We start from the raw sequence: 24561 nt of genomic DNA on the forward strand, positions 1-24561 counted from the left end.
GATGGGCCGGCCGCGCTCATCCCATGTAGGCACCAGCCCATCAATGTCACCAGAGGGCAGCTCATCCAGTTGCAGCGCAGCCAGGCCATCCGGGGCATCCCCGGCCACCACCACCAATGTCCCCTGTGTAGACAGGGTGGGTCACAGAGGGCCAAGGGGATCCAGGCTCAGAGGGGACCCAGACCCTGAGTGGATGGGAGATCTGCAGAGAGGTCGAAGGTGGGCACCCTGAGAGGAGAGGCCCCACCCAGCACTCCAGCCCCTCAGCCGAAGTATGAGTTCTCTGAGGGTGAAGACCTGCAGTGTCTCCCGTGAGGCCCAGGGGTATGTGAGGGGGATTGCTGGCTGGGAGAGAGGCAACCAGAGATTCCTCCCCTGTCCCTATATAAGACCGAGAACATGTTGCCAAGAGCACGCCATGTCCATGGGCAACTTGCTGGACGAACAGCTACATAGGCAAAGTCTGGTGGCCAATTCTGGGCTTCAGGACTTGTCACAGCCTTGTGTTATGTGCCCTCCAACTCTCTAAGCACAGTAGTACCGTGTGACATTTCCCAAACTCGCACAGAACACCTCAGGGATTGAGAATTCGCAGGACCCATGCAGAGAAAGGCTGGGTTAGAATTTTAAGGGCCTGGTGCCCAGCACAGAGGGAAGCGAGGGGAGCAGGCCTCTTCCAGCTGGTCTGGGCTGGCTGGAGCCCCCGAGGAGGACAGTGGGGGCCAGGCCCGCCCTCCCTATGGACAGCTGCTGCTCTGCACTGTGATGGCTGCCAAGGGGGCATGGAGCATCCCTGAGTTCAGTGGTCAGGGTGAGGGGCTTGGGCGGCTGTGACTCTGGGATGACAGAGGAGGGTCCCCATGTTTTCTATGATGGGGTGGCAGCTGTTGTTGCCCTGAAATTCCCATCTCCTCAGAACTCAGGGTGTCCATGAAAGCCAGTCAGAGTGACTCAGGCAGCAAGGAAGGGCCTGGAAGCATCGGAGGGGCTTCCCTGGGCCCACCTCAGAGGATAGGCTGACTGGGCTTTGGGGGTTGGCTGGAGGCCTTAGGAGACAGGGACTTGGGGGTGGGGGACGCACCGTGGGGGTGGCCGTGGTGCTGGTGGTGATCCTCGGGGGTGTGGTGCAGGTCATTTGCTCCCTTGGGATGGGCTGGTCAGGCCAGACTGGGCTGAGAGATGCGGCTGCTGAGAAGAGGGGGAGCTGGAGTCAGAAGGGCTCCCACAAAGGGCAGAGGTGGGGAGTAGAGACACACAGCCTCAGAGACCCTGGGCCCGGGGATGGGACTGGTTCCCCTGAAGAAGCACCTGACTGGGAGCTGACCCCAGCCAACTCTGCCTCAGAATGCCCTGGGGACTTTTTCTCTGGGGTGTCAGTGGCGCCCGTCACAAGCCTGGCCGACTGGAGAGCCAGCAAGGAACCCTCTCAGACCATGCCAAGGAGCTGGGAAGGGCACAAGGTCCAGAGGTCAAGGACCTAACATGGTCCTGTCAGGCTCCAAAGTTTATCCTCTTATTGCCCCAATGTCCCTGCTCCCTGAAAGCACACACCCCAGTGTCACAACCCTGAGTAAGGAACAAATCTGCATCCCAGCCAGGCAGACACACATAGACGCTGACACAGACAGAGAACAAACAGACACAGGACATACAGACAGATACACAGACACAGAACACAAAACATGCAGACACACACAGACAGAAACAGAACACACATAGAAAAAAATACACAGAGACACAGTGACATAAGCAGACACACAAAGAGAGACACACAGACACTGACACACCCACAGAGACACAAAGATACATCTAGAGCCACACACACAGACACATACAGACACACACTCCCACATGCAATTACATGGCCACAACATGTCCCTTGGACCAACACTCTCCCTTACTGCCTATGGCACCTGCTGATATTTTTTGTGCTATTCCATTCTGTTTTAATAAATGCTGATCCCAGTCCCTTAACGGGGGTGACCTACAGCTTGAGGACTATTTCCCCTGTCCCGCTAGCCTGTGTGTTTGGCCTGCTAGGGTCTCAGAGGATAGCAGCCCATCCGGAAGGGTCCTGCCTCCCCCCCAACCCCAAGTCTACTTCTGGACAAATTACGGTGACTACAATGTCCCGTGTAGAAATGTGAGTCCTCATCTTCACAAAGCAACAAGGACAGTAAAGGAAACTTGGAAGAGGCTGGGGAGGAAGGATGATGGGGGAGGCCCGGGTGCCCAGCTATCTGGGGTCAGAAACTTCCCCACCCCCTTCGGAACCTCAGAGGTGAGGCCGGTGGCACCCAGTTCCAGCCCCATGCCTAGGCCAGGCAGGCCTGGAGATGTGCACTCACAGGCGGGGCTCCTGAGACCTGCACCCCCTCTTCCTTCATCTTGCAGAGAGCACCGTGCAGCTGACAGTGGAGGTGGGGGAAACGGTGGTGGTGGGGGTGTCATCAGGAGCGGCACCTGGGGGTGGACGGGTCTGGTCAGTGGGAGGCCCTTCCCAGCTCTTCCAGGCAGGGGTGGAGCACTCAGCAGGCGAGCCCTGGGGGGATTGTGCACCTCAGAAGGGCCTGGACAGGGCCTTGAGGTCCTGTCCTTGCGTCGACCCACCCCTGGGCCCAACAAACACTCTGAGCCCTTGTCTCAGTGCCGTCACTTCCGTACCCTCCACCTTGGTCCCCCCACCATTTCTACTGGATGACACCCATCCCCCATCTCAAGGTTCAGTGTACAGGCTCCCCTGGAGGCAGCTAAACTTGGGCTCCGGGCGCTGGGTTAGGGCCGGTGTCCAGCTCACTCACCTCTCCGATCCCACAAAGACATGTGCATGGGCACACACACACACATTTACACACACACATGCACACGTACACTCTCTGCATCCCCCTCCCTGATTGCCCTGACTTCTGTGCTGAGACCTGCCTAGAAGTCCTGCCCTGACATAGGGCCTGCCGGTGTTTTGGGGTGGATGGCCCCATGAGAGGCCTGATGAGGAGAGGGGAGGCAGTGGACTCAGAGTAGGGTCCCCGAAATACTCATCAGCCGAAGGCACAGGGTCATCCTATTTTCAGGTGAAGACCCCAATACTCAGCACAGGCCACACAGCAGCAGGGCAGAGCCTGACCCTGACCTCCAGCTCCTGGTCCAAGAGTAGGGCTTGTAGGGGAGTCAAGGTTGTCCCCACTCCGCCCCCAAACCTCCTGGGCATTAGGTGGACCTATCTTCCCCCACCAAAAGGACAGCAGATTCCTGGCCCCTGGACATGGAGGAAGCCCCAGGGAAGTTGGAAGTCTTCTCAGGAACTCAAAGCAGGCACTGTGGGGTTACAACTACACCTCAGAACAGAGGCGCTGAGCCCAGGACCTGCCAGTGTCCAGGCCAGGAAGAACAGAACTGGCACCTCACTGCAGGTCACCCTTCCCAGAGCCTCCTGGAAACAAGGCCCACCTAGAACAGCCACAGGAAGCCAGGGATGCGGGGGCACCCATATCCTAGCCCTGCCCCATTTTGGAGGCAAGGCACACACCTGGCCTTGGTCACCTCCCCTGCTCATAAGCACTGACCACGGGCAATCAGAAAGAGTACTTGACCTTGAGGGGGCACTCAGCTCTGCCCCACTGTGCCTCAGCCTAGGCATCTGACCCACGGAACCCAAGACTTCTGTCTCAACCACTACATGGCTGTGGAGGAGAGATGCAGGACTCCTGGGGAACCCTAATCTGTAGGTGTTGTCAGCAGTGGGACTGAATGTGTCTTCTGCCTCCTCCATGCCCCTCCTCGGGCAGCAGAGAGATGCTGTAGTGGGTCACTTGGGCTGTCCTCCCAGGACCCTGGAGCAGGACTTGCTGCTTTTTGTTTAAAGCTGAGCATTCAAGGCTGGTTTGACCCTGACTCCCTGGTGGCAGTGCCTGGGCTCCCAGGCATACCAACCTCATCTTGGTGCCCGTCTGGCACATGGCCACCCCAGCTTGTGTCCCCAACCAGCAAGGCTGCGCACTACATTCCTGCTGAGCACCCCACCCTGCTGCCTGTTGGACCAAAGTTCCTGCCCCCACCTCCAGTGGCATCAGAAGCCAGACCTGGCCATCAGGGCTACCAGCTTGACTGGTGAGAGCCCTGAGCAGAACAGAGGACCTGGCTCAAATAAGCCTTGAATCCAGACATGTGGCCTGGGCCCAGGGCTGGCGTCATGAGTATGGAAAGGTCCCATGCTGCAGCTTTCTCGAGAGCTCTGCTGTCTCTACCTTCGAAGTCTTAACGACTTCTGTACACGAGGCCCCCATTTTCATTCTGCACTGAGGCTGTGTGTAATGGAGCCCATCTTGCCAGAGGCAATCCTTGGCCTCCCCGAGCCTCCCATCACTTATGGCTAAGGGGCTGTGTGTCCCCTCAGTCGCGTGCTATCTAGGACCCTCAGTCCCCTGGGAACGCAGCCTGAAACCCCATCTCCCCAGTCCCCATGCACCTTACTCCTTCCAGGAATTTGTGTCCACAGTCCAGGAACCCTGGTGCACAACAGGTTGGGCCACGTCCACCCGGTCCCCAGCCCCGGAAGACCTCGGAGGCAGGTTGCAGAGCACAGGGAGCTGTGGAGTCCTGGGCTGTCGGGGGCTGTTGAAGCTGCCGCCCCCAGGAGCGGGAGGTGTCACATGAATATTTGAAGGCCGAGGTGTCAGGTGGCCAGGCGGACTTGTCTGGGTGCAGGATCCCTTACCACAATACCTTTAACCCTCCATAGTGCAGGGGCCGGGGAGTGGGCCTTCCAGGGAGAGGGAGGGAGACCTGAGATCCCTGGGCCATGTGAGAAGAGAGACCACCCAGAGGTATCCCCATGCTCACCCATGGTACAGCTCCGAGGGTACAGATGGGGAAATCGAGGCCCAGAGAGGGCAAGGGGCTTTTTCAAGGTCCCACAGCTGGAATGTAGCAGATCTGGGATCAGAATCTCACTAGAGACCTCAGTCTGTGCTGCTGCCAGGACCAAGAGCCCTATGAATGCTACTCCCTTGGTCCGGGGAACTGCAGAGGCCGCCTTCTGGAGCCCAGCCTCTGAGGTGGGATGGTGCCTTCTGGGCCTCTTGCCCTACAAGGAGTGTGAAGCCTGGCTGCTTGTTACTAGCCTTCTCTGAGGGCCAAGGAGCAGGCCTGCTTCCTGCATGGAGCACGGGTGCCCCGGGCTCAGTGGTCCTTGGCTGAGACACAAACCTAGTGTGGGCACAGCAGCCATGTGGACCCAAATTATACTCCCTGGGACTTGAGGGAAAAGGGAACCCTACAAGACATGTGCTCCCTGTGGTGCTGTAAGAAAGTCCTCTGCCTTGGACCCACGAACCTTGTGTCTTCTTCCATGTTAAGACATGGTGATAGGCGGACTCAGCAGCTTTAGCCGGGTGGAGTCAAACCCCAAACCAGACAGGCATGGCCAGAGCAGCTGGACACAAGCCGTCCTACAGACAGGAGAGCTGAGTCCCAGGGTGGGACTGACAGCAGGGCCACCCCAGTGGCCCTGTGCCCTGCCCAGCCAAGACAGAAGTGTGAGCCTAATGGTACCACTTCCCTTCCTCCCCACCCCTGCTTGGGAGTCCTCAGTCCCCTCTCAATCGAATCTGCTGTCAATGGGGCAGGAAGCCCCTTCCCCACTCAGGTAGAGCGAGGGGCACTTCTGGGGTGGCAGTGTCACGCCCCTCATGCTCAGGAGGACAGGAGAGGCAGGAATTTATTATTTATTTAATTAACTTATTTTATTTTTTGAGTTGGAGTCTCACTCTCTTGCCCAGGCTGGAGTGCAGGGGCATGCTCATGGCCACCACAGCCTCGACCTTCTGGGCTCAGGCAATCCTTCCGCCTCAGCCTTCCAATTAGCTGGAACTATAGGCATGCGCCACCACACCTGGCTCATTTTTTAATTTTAATTTTTTGGTTTTTATTATAGAGACAAGGTCTTGCCACGTTGCCCAGGCTGGTCTCGAACCCCTGGGCTCAGACAATCCTCTTGTCTCCACCTCCTAAAATGCTGGGATTACAGGCGTAAGCCACCGTGCCCAGCTAGAGAGGTAGGAATTTAGTCTGGGGCTCAGGGGAATGGACTCTGATCCCAGCACAGCACCTGTGGCCTGGGGGACCTTGTGCCATCCCTCCCAGCCCCTGGGGCCCCGGTCTGCTCCACTCCTCACGAGCAAGAAGCCATGGCTCGTCACCCCTTAGCCTCAGTTTCCTCGCCTGTAAGTCGGAGTTGTTGGGAAGATGTGGGACTACGGAGAGCACTCAGAAGGGGCCTGCGTTTGGGCAGGACTCAGACCTTGCTGCTACTTTCACCACTGGCATCAGGACGGCCTCTGTGGGTTTTAACAGGGACAAGTCCGGCTGTGGTGTTTCCCAGGCGATGGGGAGTATCCACATCCCAGCCTCCCATAGTAGGCCCCGAAGCTAAGGGGATCTGTAAGGATCGAAGGAGCTGCAGATATCGGGGTCCCATCCTGTGGGGTCCTGACAGTTGGGCGTGTGCTGCCCCCAGTCCCAGTACCAGACAACTGCCCTGCAGTAGGTGGTTGTGCTGGTCCCACAGCCATACCTTTCCCTGCGTTTTTGGTGAGATTTGAGCATCGTTGAGCCTGCCATGCATTATACATTGAGGGCAGCAGTGGCGAGCCAGGTTACAGGCCTGTAATGCCACCCGGGCCAAGAAAATCATGACCTACAGATGGTGCTGGACACCAGTCGCCACAGCTGAGATTCAATTACTGGCCAGGCATCTAGGCCCCACCCCTCACCAGGGGAGGAGATTGTTCCTTGCCCTCTCTGGGCCTCAGTTTCCCCATTTATAAAATAATGAGTCTTAGGGCCCTCCTGGGCCTGGGAGAGGAGAATTAGCCAGTCCCAAGGGCCCACCATGGGCAGGTACCCTGCTAGGGGTTTTTCAAAACAAAGCTCTTCAACCCATTTTAATGGATGCAGAAATTGGGACTTAGATGCTCAGAATCTGCCAGCACCGCGTGCCTAGGAAGAGCAGTGCCTACCCTGGCAAGTGAAGGGGTGGGGGAGCACAACAGCCCGAGATGCCATGGAGATGTCAGGGGCTCAGCTCCCCATGCCCAGAGGGCTCCACTAACCTATCCCTGCCCGGGCAGAGCCCCACACAGAACCCCACACCAGGATTCCAGCTGCTCAGCTAGCAGAGGGACGGGACCCGCCTCAATGTCCCCTCTAATCCCTGCCCCATCCAGTTTTCAAGGTCCAAGTCCTCATTGGTCAGAGGGGGTACCTGAGGCCTGGGGGTGGGCAGGGCCTGGCCTTCCGGAACACTCATACAGGCTCATACCAGGCAGTGCATGTACTCAGGTCCTGCAGACCCGACACAATGGCAGGTCTCAGCACTAACTGTCCACCCTCATTCCCCCAAGCTGCCTCTCTTGGGATCCACAAGTCCCCTGGGGACAGACTGCAGTGTCAAAGGGAAAATGATGGATTTCACCACCTCTGCTGAGGCCAGCCTGGGAAGAGGCCGGCACAGGCGACCTCTGCATATTGCGTTTCCATCAATATTGCATCAGGTGTAGCCTCCCCCAGCTCGGCCTGCAGCTGCCAGCCCGCCCTCCCGCTGAGAATGCGAGGCAGGTGTCCTGGAGTGGGGACAACTGCAGCCCAGGGCGAGAGACTAGCACCCTCTGCTGTCGCCCGGTCTCCCTGAGCGAGAAGACACAGAGACAGGCTCCAGTCCCAACCCTGAGTTCCCAAACGGGCTCCTGAAATGATGGGGGTGTCCACATCCCAGCCTCCCACAGCCAAGAGGATCTGCAAGGTTGGAAGGAGTAGCAGATGTTGGGGTCCTGTCCTGTGGGACCCTGATAGTTGGGTGTGTGCGGCCCCCAGTCCCAGCACCAGACAGTTGCCCCGCAGTGGCTACACACAGAGGAGCTGTGAAGGCTGAGGGTCTGGGTTTGCATGAGCTGGGCGAGGGTGGTCAGACACAGCAGGAAGGGGCTGTGGTTGGGAAGGAGGTGGTCGAGCCTGACACGACCCGTCTTCCTCCACCACAGGGTCTGGAGATGGAAGGCAGAGGGTGGTCCTAATGGACAGAAAGCCCGGTCATGGCTGGGAACAAGGTCAGGAACCCTGGGGAGGCCACGTGCAATCTGTTCCTTGCTTGTGCAGAGCCAGGGGAGACCCAGGCTTGGGGTGCTCCTGAGCACTGGAGCAGAAACCAGTGAGATCCTCTTGACTTCTCAAACCCCCACCAGGAAGACAACCTTCACTACACAGTAACCAAGAGAGCGGGTCATAGGCAATAATTTAGTAAATAAACTTTTTCTAGCAGTCACTGAATTGTAGCTCCTGAAACAACCCCCCAGGGCAAAACCAGAGAACCACCACACTCCCCAGCATCCACTCGAGCTGCACCCACATCATGGCAGGCTTGGCGTGGGTTTCAGTCGGTGGCAACAAGAGGCTCCCAGGGGTGGCAGCGTGACAACCGAACAGCAGCCCCAGGGCCAGGGAGGGCAACGACGGACGCCGTGAGGGGATGCCCCAAAGGAAGAGGAGGTGCAGCAGCCCCAGGTGAGACTCAGGATGAGGAGTACGTCCCCTCTGCACCTCAGTGCCCTCACCCAAAAATGGGGGCCCAGAGGATCCCAGGGCCCCTTCCTGAATGGCTGGCCATTAAATAACAGTGGTAAAAACAGAGGCAGGTTGGGATTGATTTATCACAGTAACTCCCCTTGGCATGGAGCTGGGGCCTCTGCTGACGCTGCAGTGCCCTCTACCCACCCCAACAGTCCATTCCCTCCTTGTTCCTTCATCCTCCATCCTCCCTCCTTTCCTGCCTCTCTGCATTCCCTCCTTTGTCCTCCCTCCTCATCTTCCCTCCTCCATCCATTACCTTCCTCTGTCCATTCCCTCCTCCGTCCTCTGTCCTCCCACCTTCATCCTCTGTCCTCCCTCCTCCGTCTTCTCTCCATCCTCCCTCCTTCATCCACTCCCAGCTCTTTCCTCTCTCCTCCTCCATTCCTGCCTCTCTGCAATCCCTCCTTTGTCCTCCCTCCTCCATCCATTACCTTCCTCTGTCTATTCTCACCTCCCTCCTCTGTCCTCCCTCCTCCATCCATTACCTTCCTCTGTCTATTCTCACCTCCCTCCTCTGTCCTCCCATCTCCATCCTCCCTCCTCTGTCCTCCCTCCCCATCCACCTCTCCCCCATCCATCCCTCCTCTATTCACCCTCATCCATCCATCTGCTCATCCTTACATTGTCTTGGCCTCCATCTGTTCATTCAATGAAGACTGTTGAGCCCTGTTACATGCTGGGGGCTGGGGACCAGCGGGACAGTAAGAGCCCTGCCCTTAGGGATGGGGGGATGAGAATGCGAGATCACACGCAGAGAGGGAAGAGCAGACAGGGACTAGAGCCTGCTGTCCTCTACTTGTGACAGGGATGCCAGCTTCATGGACCTTGGCCTTGCTCCCAACCTGGGGACCTTAGCCTAACATGCATCAACCAAGAGGTGATGCTGTCATGGAAGCTCACGAGGCACAGGTGTGACACAGGTGAATGGCGTGGCTTGGCTGAGTTCCAGCCACAAGTCCATCCCAGGTCCTGGCCATAGCCTCGTCCCCAGTCCCTGTCACAGTTCCTCTATCATGGTCCTTGTGACAGTCCTAGTCCCTGTCATAGCCCCTGTTACAGCTCCAGCTCTTGTCACATGACCTCTGTCATGGTCCCTGTCACTGCCCCGGCTCCTACCATGACCCTATAACAACTCCTGACACAGACACTTTCACAGTCCCTGTCATAACCCCAACCTCTGTCACAGCTACCATTATGGTACATGTTACAACCATTTGTCACAGCTCTGGCATCTGTCATAAGTCGTCTGTCATGGTACCAGTCATAGCCACAGACCCTGTCATGGCCCCTGTCACAAACCTAGCTCCAGTTGTGGCTACAGTAATGGCTCTTGTTGTAGCATCAACTCTTGTCATGGCCCTGTCATAGTCTCTGGCATGGCCCTTGCCAAAGCCCCGACTCCTGTCACCACCCAGGATCCTGTCGCAGCACCTGGCATAGCCCCATCACAGTCTGTCACGGTCCCGACCCATCACAGTTCCTATCACAGGCTCAGCCCATGTTGCATCCCCTGTAACAGCCGTTGTCACAGCTCTGGCCCTGTCACAGTTCCTGTCACAGTCAAGGCCTTCTGTCACAGCCCATCACAGCCCCTGTCACAGCAACAACTCTTATCACAGTAATGGCTCCTGTCATGGCTCCTGTCACAGCCTCTATCATAGCCTCAATCCCTGCCACAGCCTCTGTCACAGTCCCTGCTAAATCCCCAATGTCATCGTCCCAGCCCCATCCTAGACCCTGTCACAGCCCCTATCACAGGCTCAGCCCCTGTCACAGTCCCAGCCCCAGCCATAGCTCCAGCCCCTGTCACAGTCTGTATCATAGCCACAGCCCCAGCCCCTGTCCTGGCCCCACACTTCTATTACGGCCTGGTCCCAGTGGCGGCCGGCTTACTTGTGGGGCCTCAGTCCTGCCCAAGCCCTTGCTGCATGGTGTCTGAGGTGCAGAGGTGAACTTCCTAGCTGACTATGCTGCATGCTTGGCAGTGAGGCCCTGGCTAGAGCCCACACCCCCATGCCTCCAGGACAAAGACCCTAAGACTTACCGGCCGGGCCATCTCCCGCAGGTACTGGGCACAGTCCTGGTGCCCATGGTACTCTGCCAGGTCTGATGCTGTGTAACCATCTTCATCCCGCAGGGAGGGGTCCACATGGTGGGAAACCAGGGTCTGGCAGCACTGCAGGGAGGAGAGCACACACATGACCTGCCATGACACTCACTAGGCACCAATGGGACCAGCTCTGTGTAGGCGGCTCTGCCAACCCCATTGCACAGACTGCCCCGGCACCCTTCCCAGCAAGAGCATGACTTGAATTGAGACTGTGGGTTCTAGAAATCTGCCCAGCAGCACCCAAGTCTCATCCTTTTTTTTTTTTTTGAAGTTGGAGTCTCTGTTGCCCAGGCTGGAGTGCAGTGGCACACTCACAGCCACTGCAACCTTGACCTGCTGGGCTCAGGCAATCCTTCTGCCTCAGCCTTCCAAGTGGCTGGAACTACAGGCATGCACCTGGCTAATTTTTTGATTTATTGTAGAGATGAGGTCTCGCCAAATTGCCCAGGCTTGTCTCAAACCTGTGGGCTTAGCCAATCCTCTCACCTCAGCCACCCAAAGAGCTGAGATTATAGGAGAGAGCCACAGCGCCCAACCCTGAGCCTCATCTTATGGCCATCCTGTCCTGACACCAATTGTACCAAGCACCATGGGTGATACCAGTACTTAGGGAACAGGCACCAGGACATCCCTGTCCCAGACCTCTCAAAGCTACTGGGCTTTACATGCAGAACCAGTTTCCATTTTTACGATACTTGAGGTGTGTATCAATGCGTGTGAGGAACCTGGGACTTTGGAGCTAAGCAACCTGCCCTTCAGTCCCCAGGACTCAGGGTCTTTGCTCTCACCACCTCCCCCACAGCCGGGCTCCCTCTCGGGCTGGGACCAGCACTATCATAGGGTCTTCATCTTGGCTCCAGGCCCAAGCAGGCCTCTTGAGGTTTTCATCCTGGCTCTCTGAGCACTAGCTCAGGCCTGAACGCAGGCCACTCACCACCTTTGCCAGTCACACTGCTGCTCCTTAACTGGCAACCTGGGGGCCTGGGCCCTCCTGCTTCCTGCTCTAGTGATGGGAATTGGGAGGAAAGGGGGAAGAGAAGAAGGCCTGGGGAGGGGAGGTTCATGGAAGGCTGGAGGAAATTTGCATCTGTGAAGGTTTCAGATGGGAGCGGAAGGGAGAACTTCAAGAAATATTTCTGTAATTTCTTGTGTGCATATTTGTTCTGTACAACTTTGCATCTCCTTTGTGGTACTCAGGAAACACAAAAACTTGAGTTAGTGGAATATTTTCCTTCACTTAATTGTGAGCCTTTGACTCCTCCCTGCTCTGAGAAGGACCCTCTGAACCTCACCACCTTTGGGTAACACTGAATTGAACTACAAAGTGAGAGAAATCTCATAGGACATTTCTTCTCTCTGGACCACAGGTCTTCACCTATAAATGATGCAACTAGAGTCCAATCTCACAGAGATGGTCAAATACAAGTTCAGTGAGAATGCAGTGCGGTGGGTGTGTCACACTGTGAATAAACATGTACTGATGCTAGAGGGTGTGGCGGGGGGTGTGGCTCAGCATTGAGGACCAACAGAACTCTATTTCATCCTTTCTCTATGACTTGCTGCCTGTGAGCTTTTGCAGATAGTTGGACCTGTCTGTAGGGACAACAGCGCTGACCTATAACAGACAGACTCCACCAGTCTCCCTAGTCTCCTCTCCTCTAATGACACCCCAGTTGTCCAGCTAGCAAGTCAGATCACTCCACCTCAGGGGTGAAAGTTTCAATGGGGGGGCATGGGATCAGTTGGTCTCAAGAGGGCTTCCCTTCCCCACCTTCCTCTTGCCCTGAGTGCTGCAACTACCTTGGAACCAGGGCACACTACAAGAGGGTGGGCAAAAAGGCAGAAAAAGCCTGGGCCCCTGGTGCTCCACAGATCCTCAAGACCAATGCCAGAATCCTGGGTCTCCACACTTGTCAGTGACTCCTGCACCTTTAAGACATGGAGTCAGGTTTCTGTCCCAGCTTGCTGGCTGCATTCCTCAACGCCAGACTGAGAGTGACTATCCTGCAAGTGACCATCTCAGGCTGGCTGATCTCACATCTTTGACACGACTACTTGACCCTAGTTATGGTGTGGCAGCAGCCCCAGATGACAGGCACTTGTGGGCATTGCTGGGCATCCACAGGGCTTTATTTATGGACACTGACATTTTAACTTCATATACGTTTCATGGGTCGTAAGTTTCTTTGTTTTTTGTTTGTTTGCTTTTTGGTGTGTTTTTTCCCCAGCCATTTGAAAAGGGGAGAACTATTTTTAGCTTGTGGGACCATACAAAACCAGGCATGGGCCAGGATTTGCCAGCAGGCTGGGTGTGTGCTTTTCCTGGCCTAGAGGGCTGCTGGGAGGCAGGAACACGACTGAGCCCTGAGGGCTCCTGGAAGCAAGTGCTGAGGGCTGAGCCAAGGGCTGGTTTGACCCAGGAATCAGGAACCATTTGTTAGATATGCACAGAGGCTAGGGCTGGGGGAGGCTGGGAAAGGTCACTGAGGCCAGCCCCTGGGAGAAGGCACCACTCCCGGGAGGCTCTGGAGGAGGAAAAGGAGGGAGGGGAGGAGGGGAGAAAGGAGAGAGGGGAAAGGGGAGGGAAGCTCTAGGCTGGGTGAGCAGAAAAAGCTTCCTGGGATGCAATGGGGTCCCTGGAGAGAAGAGACTGGGATGGGGGGAGGGGAGTTATGGGGTCTGCTGATGCATGGGTGGGACGGTCACAGCAGAAGCAGGTGGAGGAAGGGGAATGAAGTATCAGGCCTTGCCCAGAGGATGCTAGGGAGAGAGGGCACAGCTCCACCTGGGACAGCAGTCATGGGGAGGAGGAAGAGAATTTTCATACAGAACAACAGACCCCGTTGCTGCCAGGGTTTGTGAGCAGAAGGTGGGTGGTAACAGTTACCTGAGTCTGAGATCTGTGAGGCGGCCATATCGGCAGAAAACCAGATGAGCAGATGGAGCCACTTAGAGAGGAGAGAACCAGGTGGGTCAAACCAACCCGCTCCCCAAGGAGAATGTGAAACACGGGCTAACTATAAAAGTTACATTTCTAAAGCATCAAAGAGATAGCAAAGAAGTGAGAACAGACCAGGCTCAATGCAGGAAAAAGGGAAAGTCGGGTGGGGTGCGTGGTGAGCCCAACACGCAGAACTGCTCTTGCTCTAAGAAGTTGCTGACGCAGGAGGAGCAGTTGTGCAACTGAGCTAGTCTTTCCGCAGCCCCAGGGACAGCAGAGGAAAGGAACTGTGTGGGGTCCACCAAAGTTGGGGATGTTGATTAACCATCTCCACTATAGGCTAAAGGCTCCACCCTCAGAGAAAATAGAAACCAGAGGCCAGCCAGCCCTCGGCTCCTGTCATCAAGGTGGTCCAGGCAACTTCTAGCCCAGAACATAGATTGAGATGATCCTGGGCTTGTAATTCCCATGTGTGTCTGGCAGAGGCAAATAAGATATCATTCTCTCTTAGGTCTCCAATTACTTCCATAAATCATTTTTCAGGGCATGGCGACTCACACCTGTAATCCCAGAACTTTGGGAGGCCAAGGCGGGAGGATTGCTTGAGCTCAAGAGTTCGAGACCAGCCTGGGAAAAATAGCAAGAACTTCTCTCTACAAAAATAAAAAAATAAAAATAAAAACTAGCCAGGTGTGGTGGTATGCACCTGTAGTCCCCACTACTAAGGAGAGGAGGTGAAACCAGGAGGTTGAGGCTGCAGTGAGCTAGAATCATGTCACTGCATTCCAACCTGGGCAACAGAGTGAGACCCTGACTCAAAATTTCAAAAGAAGAAGATGAAGAAGCCCAACCAACATAAAGAGCTATCTGTCTTGGTCATATCATAGTGAAAATGCAAAAAAATCAAATCAAGAGCAAAAGAAGAGAACTTCAGAAGAGTAACCTCCCAACAGCTGGATTCTTACAGCAACAATAGAATCCAGAAGGCAATAAATGATACTTTCAAAACACCAAAAGAGAATGATTGGAAATCACCAAGCTATAATTTTATACCCAGCAAAAACACTCTTCAATACTGAAAATGAAATAAAAGTATTTCCAGGAAAACAAAAAAAACAAAATAGAATTTGCCAGCAGCATACCCATGCTAAGGGGAAAAAAATCCAAATATTTACTTCAGGATATACTTTTTATAGAGTAGCTCAGCTAATTCTGTTCACACAGACAGTTTTCAAAATTGACTGTGCTTGAGAATCACCCCGGGAGTTTGAAGAAGTCCTGATACTCAGGCTGCACACCCAGGACCAATTAAACTAGAATCTCGGGGGGAGGGGTGCAACCAGGCATTGGAATATATTAAACCTCCCCAGGAAGAGCCACGTTTGAGAACCACTGCTACAATCCTACACACCACTCATATATTTCATTAAACCTGACCTCTGCCGGTTCCAGCTGTCAATGTTTTCATGCCTGGACTTATTTTCTCAATCCCCAGTAAGACAGGAAGTATTCTATACTTCACAACCTTTAAGGGCAGACAAATCCCCGGGGATCTTGTACAAATGCAAATTCTGATTAGCAGGTCTTTGGTGGGGTCTGAGACTCTGCATTCCTGAAAAGCTGCTAGTGTCCCCGGATACATTTCCAAGTGTGACCATGTATGGTTAATACTCCTATCTGGGATATCTAACATAAATTACTCTGAAGCTACAAATTTCAGAAAAGGAAGAAGGGAAAACCCATTATTTAGGTGGTTCTCAGAGATGCTTTGAGTTGTTCCTAGGGTATGTGGACCTTGATCAACTATTTTTTACAGGGCCCCTGTCTAAATAAATGATTTGATTAAAAATATATTATAGCAATCGGGCTGAGTGCAGTGGCTCATGCCTGTAATCCCAGCACCTTGGGAGACTAAGGCAGATAGATTGCTTGAGCTCAGGAGTTTGAGACCAGAAAAATTAGCCAGGCATGGTGGCATGCACATAGTCCCAGCTACTTGCGAGGCTAAAATGGAAGGATCGCCTGAGCTCAGGAGGTTGAGGCTATGATGAGCCGTGATTGCCACACTGTACTTCAGCCTGGGTGACAGAGTGAGAACCCAACATTATATATATATAAAATCAAAACAACTATGAGGTACTACTTCACAGTCACTATAATAATAAACAGAAAATAAATGTTAGCAAAGTGTAGAGACATTGAAACTCTTGTGCATCGTTGGTGAGAATGTAAAATGGCACAGCTTCTGTGAAAAACAGTTTTGTGATTACTCAAAAAGTGACTACATGATCCAGCAAATCCACTCCTAGGTATATACCCTAAGGAATTGAAAACAGATATTTGAACAGCAACTTGTATGTGAATGTTCATATCAGTACTTTTCACAATAGTCAAATGGTAGAAGTATCCAAATTCCATCAACAAATGAATGAATGGATAAACAAAATGTGGTCTATCCATACCATGGAATATGATTCAGCCTTAAAAAGAAGGAACTTCATGAACTTCTGACAAACGCTACACTATGGATGAGCCATGAAAACGTTCTAGGTGAAAGCTGGACACAATAGTTCACGTATTATAGTATTCCATTCATAGGAAATATCAGAACAGGCAAATCCCTGAAGACAGAAAGTAGACAAGTGGCTGCTGGGGCTTGTGGGGAGGTAGGCATGGGGAGTCCCTCCATAATGGCTACAGGGGTTCCTTTCTGGGGTGATGACATATTTTGAAACTAGATAGAGATGATGGCTACACAACCTTGTGAATGTACTAAATACCACTGAATTGTACACTTTAAAATGCTTAATTTTATAGTATATGTACTTTAACCTCAAAGATACCTATCTATCTATCTCCCTCAGAATGGCATGTAGTTCTTATAACAAAAGGTTGTAAGCATCTTGTATTGTCTGGAAGGAGAGTGAAAGAATTGATTACTTCTAGATTTGGGTAAGTTAAGGGCTCAAGTTGTAATTTTAGGGTAACCACTAAAAGAATAGAGTGTATAAATTCCAATATGGTAGAGAGAAAATAGTGGATTTATTTATTTACTTGTTTGTGTACTTCTTTTTGGGTCATAGTCTCACTCTGTCACCCAGGCTGGATTGCAGTGGCACCATCACAGCTCACTGCAGCCTCGGCCCCCTGGGCTCAGGCGATCCTTCCACCTTGGCCTCCAAGTAGCTGGGACTACAGGCATGTGCCACCATGCCTAGCTCATCTTTTAATTTTTTGTGGAGATGAGATCTCATATGTTGCCCAGGCTGGTCTCAGATTCCTGGGCTGAAGCAACTCTCTCGCTTCAGCCTCCCAAAGTGCTGGAATCACAGATGTAAGCCACTGCACCTGACCTGATTTTTAAAAAACCTCCAAGATGTGACAACCACAGAAATGTGCCTCTCAGGTCTCTCCCTGCCAGGGGCATAACTGATAACTGGTCCTACTGCTGCCTCAACTTCCAGCCAAGGTCCTGCTCCCCACAGGACACCCCTGTTCCCACACATCTCCCCTCCCTGGAGGTTCCTCCATAAATCTCTTGCACATTTATTCCCTGCAGAAGACAAGGAAAAAAAAAAAAAGAAACACATTAGAAAAGATAAACAAAAAAAGTTAAAAATAAGAGGGCAAAAATAAATCCATAAATATTAGTAATTAACACCGACTACAAAGGAATTAAATGTACCAATAGATAAAGAATGTCAGACTGGTGAAAAAATTAAATATAACTGCATGTGGTCAATGAGGCATCAAACATCAGGATTCAGAAGGCAGAAAGTAAAGTACAAGCAAGACTTACTATGCAAATAAGCAACTGAAAGAAAGGTCATGTGAGGACAGTAAAATATCAGATAAAACAGAGTAAACATGTGGCTTCAAAATATGTAAAACAATGACAAGGTTATAGGGAACACACACAAATCCATAAGCATATCCAGAGTTTGTTTTTGTTTTTGTTTGAGTTGGAGTCTTACTCCCATCACTCAGGCTGGAGTGCAGTGGCATGCTCGTGGCCACCCCCAGCATCGACCTGCTGGGCTCAGGTGATCCTTCTGCCTTAGCCTTCCAAGTAGCCGGAACTACAGGCAAGCGCTACCATGCCTGGCTAATTTTTAAATTTATTGTAGAGATGAGGTCTCGCCAAGTTGCCCAGGCTGTTCTTGAACCTGTGGGCTCAGGTAATTCCCTCACCTTAGCTTCCCAAAGTGCTGGGATTACAGGCTTGAGCCACCGCCGCAGCCAACCAGAGTTTTTAACACATCTCCCTCAAGCAATTTGAAATACAATAGACAGAAATTTGTACGTATATAGATTTATCACAATGAACAAGTAGACACAATGAGCACAAGTAAAACAGCCCACAGACTCTACAGTGTTTTCAAGAACTCACTAAACATTTCTAAACATTGACCACACACAGGGATATAAAGTAAGTTATGGCAAAAATCAAAGATTGAAATCAACAGAGCACACTTTCTGGACACAATGCAATTAGGACAGAAATTAGTAATAAACAGAGAATGTAAAAACCTTCATGTTTGGAACCACACTTCCAAGGAATCCATGGAGCCAAGAAGAATTAAAATGGAAATTAGAACACATTTTTTAGCTGAACAATTATGAGATTGTGAGATACAGCTAAAGCAGCACTTAGAGGAAAACTTAGAGCCTTCAATAAATATATTAGAAAAGAAAGACGGTCGAAGTAAGTTCAAAAATTAATGAAATAGAAAACAAACATACATGGGAGAGGAGTAAATGCTTTTTGGAGAACCTTGAACAAGTTAAAACCTGGTTGTTTGGAAAACTAAATAGTGACTAACCTCTGGTGAGACTGGTTGAGACAAAAAAAAGAAAGGCAAAAATAATCAATATCAGGAATAAAAGACCTGAAAATTATCATATCTTATATATAATAAAGTATCATGAGGATACTGTACATAATTTTATGCAAATATATTTAACAACTAAGGTGAAATTGATTACCAGACTATTTCTAGGGAAAATAATCCTAGAAAAATATGATTTACAAAAACCAACATGTACAAAAAATAGAAAACCTAGATCAACTGTCAAAAGGTAGAAGTACCTAAATGTCTATTAACAGATGAATGGATAGAGAAAGAAATGTAATATATACATACAATGGAATATTATTTAGCCAAAAATACAAGGAAATTCTGACATGCTACAACACAGATGAACCTTGAGGATATTATACTAAATGAAATAAGCCAGGTGTGAAAGAACAAATACTGTATGATTCCACTTATATGAGGTCTCTAAAGTAGTCAAATTCATATAAACAGACAATAGTAGAATGTTGGTTTGCCAGGGGCTGAGAGGAGGTTAAAACGCCTAGTTGTTTGATGGGTATAGAGCTGCAGTTTCACAAAATAAAAAGTTCTGGAACTCTGTTGCATAACAATGTGAATATACTTAACACTACTGACTGTACATTTAAAAATAATTTCGATGATACTTTTTTTTTTTTTTTTTGAGTTGGAGTCTCACTCTGTCGCCCAAACTGGAGTGCTGCGGCCGCTCCCGGCCACTGCAGCCTCGACCTGCTGGGCTCCGGCGATCCTTCCGCCTCAGCCTTCCGAGTAGCCGGGATTACAGGCATGTGCTACCAGGCCCGGCTGATTTTTTTATTTATTGTAGCAATGAGGTCTTGCCAAATTGCCCAGGCGGGTCCCGAACCCGCGGGCTCAGGCAATCCACTCACCTCAGCCTCCCAAAGGCACGGGATTACAGGCTGAGCCACCGAGCCCAGCTGATAAATTTTATGTTATGTGCTTTTTGTCACAATTCAAAAAAATAAAGAGTAATCAGTACAAACCACACCATTCAAAGAATAATGAATGCGACATACTGAAATATGTTAAAAATAATCATTGCTCCCCTTCAGAGGATGCTAGAGCACTAACTCATTATTTTCAATTTTGTTTTTTAAAGTGGGAAAAACGGTCACAGTCAAGACTCTAAGGAGACTTGACAACTAGAAGTAATGTGGTCTCCTGAATGGGATTCTGAAACAGACAAAGGACAGTTGGCAAAAGCTAAGGAAATCTGAATTAAGTGTGGGCTTGAGATAATAGTATCAATTTTGGTTTATTATTTGGGACAAGGGACTATATTAATGTAAGTTGTTAAGAATAGGGAGAAATGGATGTGGGGTACATGGGAACTCTGTACTATCTTCTCAATTTTTCTTTAAATCTAAAACGATTCTAAACTGTTTGAAAATAAGAACTTAGGCTGGGCTCGGTGGCTCAGCCTGTAATCCCGTGCTTTGGGAGTTCGAGGTGAGTGAATTGCCTGAGCCCATGGGTTTGAGACCCGCCTGGGCAACTTGGCAAGACCTCATCTGTACAATAAATCAAAAAGTCAGCCAGGCGTGGTAGCGCACGCCTGTAGTTCCAGCTACTTGGAAGGCTGAGGCGGAAGGATTGCCGGAGCCCAGCAGGTCGAGGCTGCGGTGGCCGGGAGTGGCCACTGCACTCCAGTCTGGGCGACAGAGTGAGACTCCAACTCAAAAAAACACAGTGGAGGGAGGCTCGGTGTGGTAGCTCACGCCCACAATCCCAAAACTTTGGGAGGCTGAAGCAGGAGGATTGCTTGAGCCCAGGAGTTCGTGACCAGCCTAGGCAACATAGCAAGACCTCATCTCTACTAAAAATAAAAAATTAGCCAGGTGTGGTGGTACATGCCTGTAGTCCCAGCTACTTGGGGTGTAGGGGGTGAGGTGGGTGGGGACTGAGGCAGAAGGATCACCTAAGCCCAGGAGTTCAAGGCATTGGTGAGCCATGATTGTGCCCCTGCACTCCAGCCTGGGTGACAGAGTGAGACTCCAGCTCAACAACAACAAGAACAACAACAAAAAGGTGGAGGGAATCAAGCAATATTCTGTATTTCATGGATTAAGTATATTCCTAGAACTGTTCAAGAATCAAGAGACTCAGACAAATCCACAATGTATGAACCTCATTTAGATTCTGACTATAATACCATAAGGGAAATGAATATTAGATATTAGACTGTATATTAGACAATATTTCATGAAGTATTGTGAATTTTTTCAGGTGTGATATGGTTTGAGGTTGTAATTTTTTTTTTTAAATAAAAGGAATCCTCATCTCTTGGGATGTCTGCTAAAGTATTTATGGATAAAATAACATGATGTCACTCATTTGCTCTTAAATAATCCCTGTGTGGGAGGGAGGGACCCAAGCAAACATGAATCAAGCCTAGTCATGAGTTGATGATGACACTCATTTTGTGTGTTTTGAATTCCATAATAAGACTTTTTTTTTTAGCTGGAGTCTCTCTCTCTTGCCCAGGCTGGAGTGCAGTGGCATGCTCACAGTCACCACAACCTCGACCTGCTGGGCTCAGGTGATCTTTCCACCTCAGTCTTCCAAGTAGCTGAAACTATAGGTGTGCGTGACCATACCCGGCTAATTTTTCTATATTTATTGTAGAGACAAGGTCTCACCAAGTTGCCCAGGTTGGTCTTGAAGCCCTGGGCTCAGGCAATCCTCTCGCCTTGGTCTCCCAAAAATGCTGGGACTATAGGCTTGAGCCACTGTGCCCAGCCTCCATAATAACACTTAAAAGGAAAGACATCTCTGCTTTGAGGCTTGAATTATTGTATTTTCCTAAAGGGAAGTTGAGGAGCCAAAGGAGTCAGCTGATCTGCTCAACTTCTTGGGCTGCTTAGAATATTTTGCTGCTTAAAAACAAAGTTTGAAAACCACTGACCCGGGGCCCTTTGCCCTTCTGAGGAGGAGTCGATGTCTCCTGGGGGGCCTGCCTGGGCCACAGAGCCCTGAACTTGGAGTTCTTTCTGCCACCAGCTGCCTGTCAGTGACACACCTCCTGGGCTCCTACCCAGACCTGTGGCTCTGTGGCTCTGTGGCAGGCGCCTCCTTTTCCCAAGCGCCTCTGATCTACCCTGTCGCCCCCTTCCAGATTCTTCTTTCTTAGTGTAGCAGGACCAAGAGGATTACTGCAGGGGTATGTGCAGATGTTTCCTCTCCCCTCCAGGCTTGCAAATTACCCCCTCCCACTGCATCCTTCCCTTCTCTAAGAAGGGAACAGCGACGGAGGGTGGGAGGGCATGGGGGTGGGGGATGAGTTGTGCAGGGCTGAGTGGACTGGGGGTGGTGAAACGAGGAGCCGTAGGGGGCCTCAGGACTTGAAGGGGTGGAGAGTCAGAGAAATCAGGAGAAGCAGCAGGAATGGGTTTCCTCTGCGTTCTTCAAAAGCTGCAACTCAGCACCACATCAATGAATACCTTCCAATGGCTCTCTTGCTGCAAAGTGTGATTCCTTAAATGACACTGCTGAGACTGGGCAACCCAGGGCCCCAGGAACCTAATACCTTGGGTTCCATTTGGGAATAGCTGTCCAAACTTGTAGACCCAGTTTGGGCTCCTCAGTTGCACCTCCAGTTACACTCCACCTTCTCAGACTAACCTTGCTAGGCCAAGCATATGCTTCTCAGGGCTCCAGTCTGCAGCAGTCTGATTCTCGGGGGTTTTGGAAGAACACGGGGAGCCCAGCAGACATCACGGAGGTGAACTGACCTGATGCTTTCAGGACCAGACGGGGCAGGGGAGAAGTGAGAGTGTGCACTGCCCTGAGATGTGGACTTGCCTTCGGTGAGGTCAATATAAGGTAGACACCAGTGCAGGGGCTAGCGGCTTAATGGTTTTGTCTACCCTCAAAGGTTGGGCATGGTTTGTGGGTCTAATGGTGTTGAACATGTGAACACCACTTCTACCTACTCTGGATTTCTGTTTCCTTGAGGCTGGGTCACATGAGTCCCCAAGATTTGTTTGAATAACAGCAAAGGAGCTGATATCACATCCTGGCACAACTCTGTTCACAGGCTGCTCACAGCAGACAGCCAGTCACCAAGGGCTGTCCTGGGAGGACTGTCACCAAGACCAAGTCCTGAATAGGCAGCAGGGAGCTTCTGAGCAAAGGGAGGGAGAATGGCATGCAGGACCAGAGCGTGAACTTTGGATTCTGACACTTGACCTTGGGCACTTGGCCTTGGGCAAGTGACTTTGCCCCTCTGGGCCTCCGTTTATCTGTCTGTAAAGGAAGAGTCATAACACCCATCCTGCAGGGTCATTGTGAGGCCTACTCACTCTGAGTCCCCCAGGCCCCTGCAGTCTCCCTCCTGCCCGCCTTACCTCCATCTGCCCGTTCTCTGCTGCATCATGGAGGGGGGTCCCACCCCAGGAGTCTCTCAGGATGGGGGCGCCCATCAGTAGGAGTCGGTCTAGGATGGGCATGTGGCCGCCTCGGGCTGCAAAGTGGAGGGCCGTGGCACCCTCGTTATCCCGCGCTGTCAGGCCAATGTCAGTGAACGTGACCTGGGGATGGGGGAGCAGAAGGAGAAGAACACAGAGTGAAGGGGACTCAGCACAGAAGTGGGGGTTGACCTCTGGTTGTGTCTTTTCGGGAAGCCCTGGGGCAGAGCTGGCCCCCCACACCTGTCCCCGGAACCCTGGGGCAACACGATGTCCAGGGCCTGGGTGGGGATGAAATGAGTGCAGTGGTTTTATTTGGAGACTCCATAGTCCTGAATCTTAAACCAAACGTCACATCAAATGAAAAAGCACTACACCTGACAGTAGATGTTTGCTATGACGGAAGGAGGGAAGGAAAGAAGGAGGGGGCAGAGAAGGAAGGGACATCAGTCAGCACCAGGACAGCACTGCAATCCTGGGGCAGTGGTGCCCTGAACCCAGGCCAGCGCAGAGATTCTGCTGGAGCAGGGGTTCTGCCACCTCCCTTCAGAGCCTGGGTTCAAGCCAGGTGATATGGTTTGGGGCCCCGTCCTGCCGGCCACCACTCAAGTGACTTGAAGTCAGTCCCTCCTCTCTGGCCTCATCTGCCCCTCTGCGAGGTCCTGAGGTCCTGGTCCCCAGCACCAGCCATGAGCCTCTCAGGGCCCTGCCCCTACGGGCTGCCTCGCAGCTGGGACAGCAATGTGGCCCGGTCCTGCCGGAGAGATGCGGGGGTTCTTCTAGAGAAACCTGACTTTCTACTGGAAGGGGTGATGGATGTGGTATCTCCCCTTCTTCTCCCTCCTCCCTGTCTTGAATGTGGCCAATGTTCCCACAACGGGAAAGCTATGAGAACAGCAGAGGTGACAACAGCCTTTGCCACCTTCCTTGTGGGAGAGGCAGCCCCCTAGTTGTTTAGTCCACTTGTCACCTGCAGCCCAAAGCATTTCTGACTGGTCTAGTACTCAGATGTGTTTGCTAGGAAAGGACAGTGAGCCGGGGATAGAGACAGAGACAGGGCGCCCCTCCACCTGGATTGGGCACACCAGGCTGCCAGCTGCAGTCCACACACCTGGATGGCCCTTCCGGCCTAGGGACCTAGTCTCAGCAGCTTCTTCACCAGGACAGGGTGCTCATGCCTCAGCACAGTCAGAGGGGCCCACTGGAGACCCTGCCCCATGGCCCCCCCAGGAACTCCCTGCTCTGAGCTGCTGCTGTTTTTCCCCCGGTTCAGCCCACTGACTTCCCCAGTGGCCGAGAGCTCAGGCATGGGGGACAGGAACATTTGGGGAGACCAAGGTCTGGAGTGAACAGGCCAGAACAGCAGGGGAGGGGAGGGGAGGACGGCCACGGTAGGGGCCCATGTCCAGAGAGCTTCCTCTGGGAGGAGCTGCCCCAGCATCCCAGAAGGAGGGGTTGGAAAAGGCAGCTCAGGTGAGGCTGTGAGTGCCAAAAAGGGAGGCTGGAGAGAGGTGCAGGCCCATCCTGAGGGGTCAGGACTCCTTGTTCGTTCCTTTGTGTGTCTACTTGTTCAGGAAATGTCCCCAGAACCTGACTACGTGCCAAGCATGGAAATACAGTGGA

The 24561-nt window shown here is 51.9% G+C and overlaps 1 protein-coding gene across 1 annotated transcript in view; it reads right to left on the reverse strand.

Annotated features, from left to right (window-relative positions):
- The window catches only part of ESPNL (espin like), a 33771-nt gene that overhangs the window by 3210 nt on the left and 6000 nt on the right, over positions 1 to 24561 (reverse strand). Inside the window, exons 4-8 of the mRNA XM_008057736.1 lie at positions 22879 to 23061; positions 10667 to 10798; positions 2349 to 2463; positions 1082 to 1185; positions 1 to 123 (exon numbers count right to left, since the gene is read on the reverse strand). Coding sequence (XP_008055927.1) covers positions 1 to 123; positions 1082 to 1185; positions 2349 to 2463; positions 10667 to 10798; positions 22879 to 23061 — 657 coding nt within the window. The remainder of the gene's footprint in view (positions 124 to 1081; positions 1186 to 2348; positions 2464 to 10666; positions 10799 to 22878; positions 23062 to 24561) is intronic.

This window comes from Carlito syrichta, unplaced genomic scaffold, assembly GCF_000164805.1.
Source record: "Carlito syrichta isolate Samal-C Ts95f unplaced genomic scaffold, Tarsius_syrichta-2.0.1 Scaffold303113, whole genome shotgun sequence".
NCBI lineage: Eukaryota > Metazoa > Chordata > Mammalia > Primates > Tarsiidae > Carlito > Carlito syrichta.